The sequence below is a fragment of the Vitis vinifera genome, chromosome 7, assembly GCF_030704535.1.
Source record: "Vitis vinifera cultivar Pinot Noir 40024 chromosome 7, ASM3070453v1".
NCBI classification, from domain to species: Eukaryota; Viridiplantae; Streptophyta; class Magnoliopsida; order Vitales; family Vitaceae; genus Vitis; species Vitis vinifera.
Window position 1 is genome coordinate 23,330,375 of NC_081811.1, and position 12,510 is coordinate 23,342,884.

The window sequence follows — 12,510 nt, forward strand, 5'->3', positions numbered from 1 at the left end:
AAGAAACCTTTACAATATCAAATTATTTAATTTTTATATAAAAAATTAAAATAAATTTAAAATAACACATAAAAATAATTTATTATATTTAAACCCCCGCATCTTCAGGAATCAAATAGAGCGGGAAGTGTATGCATATCAAATAACCATATGATCATCCCATGCCTGTACTTTAAGAACATCATTCATGTGCTTAAGGTAAGGGTGGATTTGTTGAGGTTCATCCCATCTTTATTCTGTCCCCTGCACAATACCAGATTTCTCAGTTCAGGGATTGTCCTCTGGGACTGCTCCTCTCTTCTTTATATTTCAGAAAAAGAGAATGTACAAGCCTGGTTTCAGGGATTCCCAGCAAAACTAACTGCACAGGAAATGAATCCCTAAATTGTTTTACGGCAAAAACAGAACACGCATAGCTTGAGAGAGGGGAAAAAACACTTCATACTTACTACTAACCGAATAAAATCCAAAGACAATACCATCATCCGTAATTAAATATCTAATAAACAGCACTTCAACATTTAACTTGGGACACATAAATCTGGACTCCCGTTGTATCGGCCAAGCATTTGTCGCATGATCTGTCAGCGAATAAGCACAAGCATGTCACTCAACTGACTAAATCTTCTTGTATAAAATGCTCTTCCCTAGTAAAATGAATCGCATGCCTACATTATTATTATTATTTTTTACCTAGAATTCAAACAAAGCTTGCTAATTCAGACAAAGGTTAAACCTGGAGATTACTTTAAAGAGTAGAGTACCTTTATCATCACTCATCAGCAATAAACCCTAAGTTTGAGATCATTTGACAAATGAGATTCTATGGAATTCTCAATCAAATGGCTGTCGTGGTCTTCTCTAGTTTCCCTTCTTGTGGTTTCTGAGTGGTACCGTTTATCAGATTGGCATTCTTCGCATCCACTGCTTCCTCATAAGCACATTCATGAACACCAAGAGCAGCCCGGCCAGATGGGTCAGGATTTTTCGACCATGCCGCATCCCATTCCACTGCTTTTGCAGTACTGCATGCTACACTTGGACCTCCTGGAACAGTTGACCTTGCAGCATTCTGCACAAAAAGGTAGATTAATCGAAATATCCTTGGATTGTGAACAAAAAGAAAGAAGAGGGCCAAAATCCACAGCTAGCAGTAATCTTGCAAACAAATACATATGCTACAGGTTTTCTCCACCTGTCATAAGATTTAAATTTGTTTTCTCTCACGACCTATTTCAAATCAAGCAAAGGGCAGGGGAAGACCTTTTTATCAAAGCTAAATGGCAAATAAAAGAGTAAAAAATCAGGAAAGTAGTGAAAGTTAAATAAGTCCCTTCTTTATAGATTTCTTTTTTCCTAAATTGAATCAAACTAGAAACCTCTATTGTCCTCACACAATCTCTTACACCTCAGCTAAGCCTCAAGGGCCTAAGTTCAATCACCTAATAAAGAAAAAAAGAAAGAAATAGAGAAAGTAATGTTCCACCTTGGGAAAGAACTTCTCAAAGATAGCCCTGTAGTAGTACCCCTCTTTTGTGGTTGGAGTGTTTTCAGGATAAATAAAGTTAGCATTCAACAACATAGCATCTGTAACCTGGCCAATCACAAACAAAAATGTGAAATAGTAATCATAATCAGCAGAGAAAAGTGGGACCTTGCGTTTCTTGGACTATAGCCTTAACAAAAAGCCAGAAACAATTTGGCAAGGATTGAATCACAAAAGAATTTAATCAATATAACTGTGTCCATATCTCAAAGATGCCATACATGTTCGTTTGCATGATCCTTCAAACCATCAATCCACCTGTATCCAACTCCATCACTGAATTGTTCCTTTTGCCTGTATAATATGTGCTGAAAAAAAAAATGAAGACACTTTCAACTACTGTTCATGAAAATATAAAATGTCAAAGGTACTCTTTAATACATGAAGCCTGATGAGAACACTTTCAGAAAAAAAAACAAGTAAAACATGCAAAATGAAAAATTGGACTTGATGCAAAAGAAGAAGGCAACATACTTTTGGCAGATATGGCTTCTGATCATCATCAAATGCATTGCGCAAGACCCACTTCTCAATCCTTCCAAGATCAGGCCTGACCTGTAATTGTTGATCAGACAAGTAAGATGGATATTCATATAAAGAATGAGGCTTGGTATACTGCCTGATTCACTAGCACTACAAAACTAACAAAACAACGACATAAACCACTTCCAGTGGTCATAAACCAGAAAGGGGAATTCAATTGTATAATTTTCTGAAGAACTGACCAGGTACTATCATCAATGGACAATAAAAGCTAGTCCTAATGACATTGTAAAATGCTTCTACATGGACATTACCTGATGAAGAACAACCTGCTAAAGCACTTCCTATACAAAATTATGCACCAGGTGCCAACACCAAAAGGAGCACCAAATACTTGGGATGTCCATATTCATGAGAAAATATGGCAAATTTGAAAAGATGGGATGCTCAAGATGTATATCCAGATGTCATAAGACTAAAATAAAAAACAGGGATAGGATAAAATGCACAAAAGAAAATTAAACTGCATCTCCATATTTTTGGCAGATTACTGATCTATTTTTCTTATGTAAGGGCAGTGATAGATTTCTTATTTAATATCCATGTTATGGGTAGCCGCCACTGTATCAAATTACAATAAATGGGCTATAATCATATGATAAAGTTGAGCTTCTTGGAAGTTGAAATGGGAGAGAAGTAAACTTAAGTTCAGAAGTCTTATACTTGCCATTTTCCACTCTGGATCAATGTTCATCGCAATGTTGATGAATTCTTTATCTAAAAAGGGCACACGAGCCTCAACACCCCATGCTGAAGTTGCTTTATTCGCCCTCAGGCAGTCATAAAGATGAAGAGCTTTAATCTGAAAAATTATTAAGGCAGACATCAGAACTGAAAGAAATTCATTGTAGCAGTTGAACAAAATTCAACAATGTCATCGTGTACAATATAATTAGCTCTGGCTCCAATTCAGGAAAAAGAAAAACACAGTCTGCATACCTTTCGACATGTTTCCTGGTGAAGCTCTTCCTTGTTAGGTGCCTTGTGGAAGTACAGGTAGCCTCCAAAAATTTCATCCGACCCCTCCCCAGAAAGAACCATTTTCACTCCCAAGGATTTGATCTTTCGAGACATAAGGAACATAGGAGTGCTGGCTCTAATAGTGGTCACATCATATGTTTCAATATGGTAGATGACTTCCTCAAGTGCATCTAAGCCTTCCTGATATAGCAAAGAAAAGCAATTCCTTAAATCTTTCAACAAAAACGATGCATGCACTAGATGCATTGACCTAAAAGGTAAGAAAATACCTGAACAGTGAAGTGAAATTCATGGTGACGAGTTCCAAGATAATTTGCAACCTCCCTAGCAGCTTTCAAATCTGGGGAGCCCTGCACAGCAGAAGTAAAAGAAAAAGATTAGCTGGAATTTCATGCAAGGGAATTCCAAAAGATAAATCTAACAGACAACTTGTATCTTTGGATAAAAGATCACATTAGATGCAGCATAACCAGGACGTTAATATTCAAGTAAATTCTTCCATGTCTGGCATGCAACATAAACAAGTGCAAAACACCATTTTGGGCATTAACAACCATGTGCAATACATTTTGGTGTAAGGTGAAGATGCCAGACACCTTGTAACCCTGTTGGACAACCATACCCATGCTATTGTCCTTGTCATATAGCGTAGAAACATTACAACACAAGAAGCACTTGTCCTTGATATCTCTTCTTTCTTCAAGCTATATTACACTTCATTTCTTTGAATCAACTATGCCAGACACTCCATGTACATGTTGGATACCAACACCTGCATGGCTATGCCTCTCTTTGTTCCATAGGTTAAGAACATTGAAGCTACCCCATGACTCAAATAGAAATATAAATGGGCTCCTCAGAAACCAGCTCCATGAAAACGTATGTAACTTCTTGAGAAATATCCAATGAACTATATAAGGTGCAGAAAAAATAAATCAATTATAACTATATTAAGCCATGCCTCAGGATCAAATAAAATCAGAGAATTACTAGTTACAGAATGCCAAAAAACTAACATGCATGGGTGGTATGTATATCATACCAGATACTGTCAGATATAAGCATAGCAAGCTACCACAGTCATTATGATATTTATTTTCAAAAATATATCCCATGACATGCTGTATATGTTACAGAAAGAAGAACCAGAACAAAAGAATATATAAATTTCATAAAAACTATATTTATGCAGTGAAGATTGACATATACTCGTTGAAACTCCCAGAGGAAAATAGGAAATCACAAGTACAAGATATGGCTACTTCACATGAGAGACAGTATTATGACCTTGAGACCAATGCAGAAGGTGTGCAACTGTGAACCCCATTGGCAAGCAGCCTCTGATTGAAGCATATAACGAGAAGCCACAGAAGCAACAAGTGATGAGTCCAGCCCTCCAGACAAAAGTACACCAAATGGTACATCAGTCATAAGCCTCTTAATTACGGCCTGCATTATGATGAAAACAGTGTTAAAAGTCAGTTATAGAAATTGAATGAAATAAGATAGTCAAGATAGAACACCAGAAGTTTCCACTAATACCCACTTTATGATAAAATAAAATAAAAGTTAAAGGTTCTAAACTCAGAAGAGATTCCAATTAGTAACTTTATAGCAGTAGTTATGTAAGAAAACATATGCTCTCATCAAGAATAGTTAAATAACAGAGGTAAAGATAATAGCTGAAAAAGAAGTATTAAGCATCATCTCCCAGTCCAGAACTTCCAGTAGAAAAATTAATACTCAGAAGAAATGTGGTGAGAAAATAATGTGAATATTCCTTAAGAGGATTTTCTGGGTTCTTAGAAACATGTCATAGTGTTTTACTTTAAAAATGAGAATGAAGAATGATAGAACCTCCATTATTCAAAAAAATTCTTATTTCTTCAAAATGTTATTAAGACATTATCTATGATTTGTGGATACAAATGCAGCCATCGTGGTTTGACCATACAAAGGGGAAATCATGACAATTTACAAAAATCTAGGCACTGCAACAGAACTATATGTGTTTCTTAATTTCATACATGGAAATATATATTTATGTGTGGTTAAGCATGCATATGAATGCTTAAAAAAAAATAAAAAAAAATAAGTAAAACAATAAAGAAAATAATAGCAGTGAACTGGAACTTGAATATAGAATCAAAAGCTTAAGACCTGCGGCAACTTGCAAATTGGACAGTTCAGTTTAAGTATTAATCAATGGGACTGCAACGGGTTATTCATAAAGCTGAAGAGGCTTGAGGCAAAGAGACCCATTTTTCCCTCTTTACACATTTTGGTGGTGAAGGCATTGAATCCAATTGTGGACTGGGCAATAGATGGAAGCTTCATTAATGACTTCACGGTGGGATGGAGGGGAGAAGGTAGGTTATGATCTCACCTATTTTGTTCACTAGCAATTCTCTTTTTTTTTTTTTTTTTTTTTGATAGGTTCACTAGCAATTCTCTTCTTTTTTGTGAGGCTGGAAAGGATTAATTGTTATATTTGAGATGACCAATTCTATGGTTTAAAGCTGTTTCAGGCTTAAAAATAAATTTGGAAAAGAGGTCAATATTTCAGTTTGGTGTGTCAAGGAGGTAGCACAGTTGGCCTTAGGATGTAGAGTGGGTTAACTTCCTTCTACATATTAAGGTTTGCCTTTGGAAACCTCTTTCAAGAGTTCTGCTGTTTGGTATGCAGTGAATGAGAAATTAAAAAAAGTTTGGCTTCTTGGAAGATGTAACCTTCAAAAGGTGGTAGGCTCACTTTGGTGAAAAGCATATTTTCTGATCTCCCAATTCACATCATATCTTCCTTCACCATTCTAAAGAAAATGTAGCTCTGGAGAGAATTTGAGTAGAGTTTTTCAGGGAAACAATCCTCCTAATGGTAAGATCCATTTTGTTAGGTGAGATGTGGTGTGTAGCAGAGGAGGGCTAACAGTAAGCAGTCTTCAATTGGTTGAACAAGGTGTTGCTTGGGAAATGGTTATGAAGATTTATTTGTGAATGGGGTAGCCTACGGAGGAGAATCATAATGAGGAAATATGGCGGGATGGCATGGAGTAGCAGCAGGATATGTTTTTGGTTCTTTCTTTCTTTACCTTGGTGTACCTTGTATACCTCCTATGTATTGGTTTGTGCCTCCTTTTTGTTAGGCACCTTTTAATAGATATTATTTCATTGGCTATAAAAAAAATGAAGAAAATAATAATTGTATGAGTTCATAGGAAAAAAGGCATATTGCCTTAGTATTTTTACACATTTTTAAGGTAATAAAGCTATACTCATATACAAGCTTCTAAACAATTGTCCAACCTGTATAACTTTAACAAGTGACTTAAATGTTAATTATTGGCACCCTACTTACAATGCTTCATGAATACCATTTCATGTGATTATTCACAATTCCCCTATTAAATCTTTAGAAGGCCATTAGCCCTCCTTAATATCTAGTCAATGCATTTATTCCACATAAGGTGTTAAGTTTTGGTGAACTCCTATAATCTTGGCATCACCTAGTGGATGGTGGGAATTTTAACACAATCTTATGTACTTGGTTAGGTAATGGGTTGAAGTCCCTACCTTCCCCACATTCTTTCAAAGTGAAAGATTTGTAAATAAAGGCCAAGTAATGTGGATACATCATCTCTGATAAATGAGAGACCTCTCCTTCCTTTTAAGATATCCCTCCTAATGCCAGGACAGTATCACCTCTTCACTGCTATTATGCACAAGGCTTCTCAGCTTTCTAATGTTCAGGAATAGAATTAGCATCCTGGCTGTCAATGATAAAGGCTACCAAAAAATGGTGGCATAAAGGAGGGACCAAACCACAAATCCAACTCATTCTCCAATAATAGTTTTCAAATAGCTCTGCAAAATCCTCCTTAATAGTTTCCTAACAAACGAGATTCCCCACATACCTGTTTTAGTTCATGGTTTATCCCCCTTGAGGAATGTTAGACCTTCATAGACCTACTCTTCCTCTATTGTCCTCTCTCCAGAACTCCTAAAATCAGCACCCAGCATGCCCATCAAGTAACAAACTTACAAGCCCTTTTTCTTTTTTTTAAAAGCCAGTTATCTCCATTCCATGTTAATCCATCAATGATCCAAATAATAGAAATCTTTAGTCACAAAAAGTATAGACTACAAAGCAAGTCTTTAAATCTTAATATCTCACACCAGAAAAAGCAAAAGGAGGTTACTACTTCAAAAACTAATAAAATAAAACGATGGTGGTTAAGCATGAAAAGAAGAGACTAGAACTTGCCTTTTCAAAGGCCTCACGTAAAACAAGTGGATCATATGGAGTTGAAGGTATGTGCTCTGAGTACCATGGTGGGTTATACCACCTTCTGAGCTCTCCTGCAGACATGTTAATTAAAAAAGTGATAATATAAGTGTATATGCACAACATCAGAAAAACTTAAAAAGTGGTTAACAGAAAAGTGCAATTTTGAAATTTTATTCGATTCCTTTTTAGGAAAAAGTTAAAAGAAACCACATTTTGAGGCAATTTTTTGACCATTAAACTAAAAAAATAATCTGATATAAGATATCCTCAACCCCTCATCTTGCCAAATATTAGACAAACTCTTAAGTTCCTCTTGGGAAATTAAAACCCAGCTCCCTTCTTTCACCCTTGTAAACATGTTTCTACATATCATTAAACTTTTATCAACATTTTGATGTAATTAAATTATATAATAAATTTTGCTATCAATATTATGGATCAGGATATTCTAAAAAGGATACACTTCTACTTATAAAGAATAAAGCATTTTCCTTGGGATAAAAGGTTGCCTCTTGCAAAATCCCTCAAACAAATAACCAAAATCAGATTGAAAGACACCACACCAGAATATACAACTGATTTAAAGATTTAAGAAAAAGAATAACATAAAAATTAAACAATATAAAACTCCAATATCTAATATCTTAAAATATGCATACCACGTTTGCTTGAATAGTAATGCCCGGGAAGGAAAGACATGAATCGCTCACAATCATCACTTAGAGCTTTCATTTCTGAAGCAAACCAGATTGATCCTACAAGACAATCACACATCTTTAATAAGTAAGCATGCATCCCTTATAAGAGGAAAAACAGAATACAGTATAAATGTTTTACCCAAATGTTTGCCACATCCAAGACAAGAAGAAACAGAGGTGTCAAGTAAGCCAGCCACATTTTAGTGGACCAAAAATCAATGCCAGTTTTATAGTAGCTGAATTTTTTAAAACAATTAAAGTCAAGATTTTTCTTGAAATGCAAACAAAAATTTGAACTCATGATTTTACTAAACCCTGGAATATAAATTCATTAAGTTTCTACACTAGTCCTAGTTTTATAAAGTTGCATCCTCTTCAGCTCTTTAGACCAATCTTATAGCAGTAATATAAAACCAATATCTAGCAAGAATCATCCTACATCTGCCAATGAAGATCGGCAACCATTTTCAGAATTTATAACTCCATAAAAGTACCATAAAACTGTAAAAGTAAAGCCTTAATAAAAATATATGTATGGATGCCAAATGAAACTGAAAAAAAAAAGAAGGAAACAAATTTTCTTCCCAACCTCTCAATTTCATCAACCAAGATTATGTCCTAGAATCTAAGATGCCAAGGTGCCTCACCAGTAAATAGTTAATATTGACTACTCTTTGTCACTCAAGCTTTAAAAACCTGCTAAGAATCTTTCCTACATAACATCATAATAGAATTGGTATGCAACTCATTTCAGTTATTACAAATATATCAACTCCATACATACATACATACCTATATATATATTACCAAGATCTTGCACAATTAGAATCAAATGGTGAGTTTCATCCAATTTGTAAAGTTACATGTTCCAACATCTCACATAGAAAAGATATAACAATACCCAAGGGCAGATAGCTCTTTCAGCCATATAGCATCAGAAGATAATGGATTGAACTATGCCACAGCAAAAGAACAAGTGAAGAGGCAATTTGAACTGATAATAGATCAACAGCCAGGTTATGAAACATCAAGTTTACCCATATGATAGCTTCAAAATGCATTGAAAGCCTTGTGCAGGTGCATAAGGCGAAAATAATTCTGATTAATGATAACCACAATTTGAATAATTCCACAAACCCGCTTTTGCCTATCAAAAAAAAAAATAATAATAATTCCACAAACCCACTATTCGATGTGCACATTAATCCTTTTTTCATTCCTTCCAATGAAAAACTGCTTTTCAAATAATTTTGTTAGAAATAGCTGCTTCAAGACCATCTTAATGCAGTGTTGCCCACAAAAGCTTAAAGATACAACTAAATATGCAACAACATCCAAAAAAAACCATCTCCATGACACTTCCCCAGAGTACAGAGCAAAGCAATGTTGAAGTACACATACAAAGTTAAAGTTGCATACCATCAAGACCCCAGCCAATGTAAAGTGGTGTGATACCAATACCATCCCGAGCTGCAATGAAACTTTTATCACGGGTGTCAAGAAGGACAAAGGAGAACATTCCATCCAACATGTCCACAAAATCTTCTCCATATTCTTCATACTGTCAAAGACGGGTAGCTAGGTTATGAAATAAATAAATAAATAAAAAACCAAACAAACAAACAAATGAAAGAACCTCCCTACTACTTTGTGTTTTCACAATAGTGGAATCTTATCCACACAAAATGATTTGTCCCACCCATAAGTACTCATATCCACAATGTTTATGATTCGATAACACTACCTAAATAAGAAATCAAAAGGACAAATAGATTGGCAAGAATAAGTTCTCAAGTACTTGGTACTCACAAGATGGGCAATCACTTCACAATCACTTCCAGTTCGAAACTGATGCGACGTCAACTTTTCTCGCAATTGTTTATGGTTGTATATCTCCCCATTAACCTAGAAGCAAAAGCTCCACTCATCAGATATGAGGACTAGAATTAGAAAGTGAAAAAACAAAGTTCAAAGTGCAAAGAACAAGAAAATAATAAATCAGTCTCCCATGCATTTCTGTGCAAGATCCATAAAACAAATATTGCTTGCATCTTATTCAGGTTGTTCAACCCATTATTACCATCATTCGCCAACAATCCATCATATGTCATGTTTAAGAGGAAACCTCCAACACAATCCTTTTATCAATAACTATATACTAAAATTCACAAGCTACTGGATTACCACAAACAAGAATGTCAAAGTAAAAAATGTGACTTATTCCTATTTTTCTGGAGTATACCCTGTAAGAGCCAAGATAACCTACAAAAAAGAGAACTACAAAGGAAAAAAAATAAAATCTTAAAAAAAAAAATACCGTGACAACAACTGTCTTGTCTTCATTGTAAAGAGGCTGATCTCCAGAAGTAGGGTCTACAATAGCTAATCTTTGATGAGCAAGATAACAATCCTGGTGACAATGCAAGCCACTCCAATCAGGACCTCTATGGCGCAACCTGCCCATTCAAATCAAAGGAAATAAAAACAATGCAGTTAGGAGTTTAGTCTATCATGTAAAAAGCAAGAGTTGGTCAGACAAGAAGATGAGCTCATTTATTCTTCCTTTTCTGCTTGTGCGTATACCTTGTGGCTGAATGAATATCTTCCCCTTTTTCCTTTTCTTTCCAATGTTTATCATCAATGCAATTGGTTGCCCACCAACATAAAATTTTACAACTGTTTACTTATCTGAGCATCAGCAAGCAAACATTTTAGAGCTATTTTTCTTCCCTTCGTAGACCCAAAATCATTGCAAAATTTTCTCTTAAAGTGAGAAAAGTATTTTGTCGATGTCAAGCAAAACATTAACCCTGTTTGGTTCTGTCCAAAAACAGTTAATAAAAATCGTGATTTTTCCAACAGTATTGTTGAGAAAGGTGCCATTTTCTGGCATTTCATTTTCCTGAGCAGATGAAAGAAAATAAATACCAAAAATTTCTTTTCCTAAGAATATGGGCAATTTACCAAAATAAAAATTTTAAAAATTAAAAACAAGAAAAGAATGCAGAAGACGGTGATTCCTCCACAAACGTTTTACAATTCCCAGAATATAAATTTTTTCCGATTGGATTTTCATTTTCAAAGTCATTATAAAGCAAAACAGCCATAGTCGCTGCATTATGCGATTCGTCTTCAGTCAGAACATTTCTCTCACAAATCAACCAATCTTTTTAACTTCTTCAGAAAAGAAACACTTGGATAATGAGAATAGAGACAAAATCGAAAAGCACCGCAAGGAAGATGCATTCACTATTAAAACTCCAAATAAATTCAAACAAATTATCATCAACCATTCAATTCAACATCCAGGAAAAAAAATTGTAACTTCAAACTAAGAAAAAATAACAACAGTAGACCTTCGAGACAATTCAATGATTCGAGAGCGCTTGGCCTGAGAGTTGTCAACGCAACCGAGAACGGCGAGTATACCACACATCGTGGCGGCGGCTGCTGCTTCCCCTCGGCGACTCCTCTATCTCTGACCGCTGAAGAGAGTCGTGGCAGAGGTGAAAACTGAAAGGAATGCTACTGAATGTCGTGGATCTTATAGAGATTTGATCGAGGCCGTCGAATTTTCAAAAGATTCCATTTAAACTATTCATAAAGTTAGAATCTTTCCAAAACCCTAATTATATTTTAAAAATGGTAAAGAGAATCCATGTTTAAAGGTAATTAGTCAGGGTTTGTGACACGGTCGGATTCGAGTCGGTAGAACCGCACTTGGATCTGAGATATTCGGTGTGCAATTGTCTTTTCATTAGCTTTAGTCGTAGTCAAATCACTCAAATTATTATTTTACATAATTTTGATTAGAAGTTAAAACATTTCTTATTAAGGGTGTTAAAGAAAAAAAATTGAGAAGTAACTGTGCCCAGGCTCACGGGACTGTACGGTCACGTGACAGTATTAGGGATACCTCCATAGATAAGATTACGAGCACGTGCACCGATGCCTCTTCTTCGTTAAATAAATATATAACCATAATGTTGGCTCCCACTCTCAATTAATCATACTTAATTTTCTGAATCATAAAAGTAAATATGAAAAGCAAATAAAATAAATAGTCTCTATTATTTCTCATTCGGTATAGTTTTTTATTTTGTTCTTGATCAAAATTTCAAGTTAAAATAAGGATTTATTTGTCAATTATTTTCTATAACAGTTTTATGTTAAAAAACACTTGACAATAAAAAAATTGTTTTCTATTTTCTGTTTTGAAAAACAAAAATTATACTATTTTTAGATAATGTTTTTTAGTTTTTTTCACTTATTTTATGATGATTGTTTTATTTGGACATCGTATATAAAAAAAAAAATCATTTTTTAAATATTTTTTAGTTGTTTTCACTTATTTTTTTATTATTGTTTTATTTGGACAATCAAATATAAGAAAATCATTTTTCATAATTTTTAAATTAATTTTAAAAATAAAATTTTGTTTGAAAATTTAATTATAA

At 34.6% G+C, this 12,510-nt stretch overlaps 1 protein-coding gene across 3 annotated transcripts; it reads right to left on the reverse strand.

Annotated features, from left to right (window-relative positions):
- Positions 1-258: 258 nt before the first annotated feature.
- LOC132254094 (asparagine synthetase [glutamine-hydrolyzing] 2) lies at positions 259-11,826 on the reverse strand. Of its 3 annotated transcripts, none has more exons than XR_009466215.1 (15): positions 11,410-11,826; positions 10,371-10,509; positions 9,863-9,958; positions 9,473-9,614; positions 8,015-8,110; positions 7,332-7,426; positions 4,358-4,519; positions 3,340-3,420; positions 3,029-3,250; positions 2,757-2,891; positions 2,021-2,101; positions 1,768-1,854; positions 1,487-1,594; positions 765-1,072; positions 259-581 (listed from the first exon to the last, which is right to left on the reverse strand). XR_009466215.1 is itself a non-coding variant. In XM_059738482.1 (14 exons), the coding sequence occupies exons 1-14, from the start codon at positions 11,487-11,489 to the stop codon at positions 839-841; spliced, it is 1,758 nt and encodes a 585-aa protein (XP_059594465.1). In that variant the 5' UTR covers positions 11,490-11,766; the 3' UTR covers positions 259-838. The 3 variants fall into 3 exon arrangements, 1 of the variants encoding a protein (XP_059594465.1); XR_009466214.1 differs by having other exon boundaries at positions 259-647; positions 11,410-11,783; XM_059738482.1 differs by having other exon boundaries at positions 259-1,072; positions 11,410-11,766.
- Between the last annotated feature and the right edge of the window lie 684 nt (positions 11,827-12,510).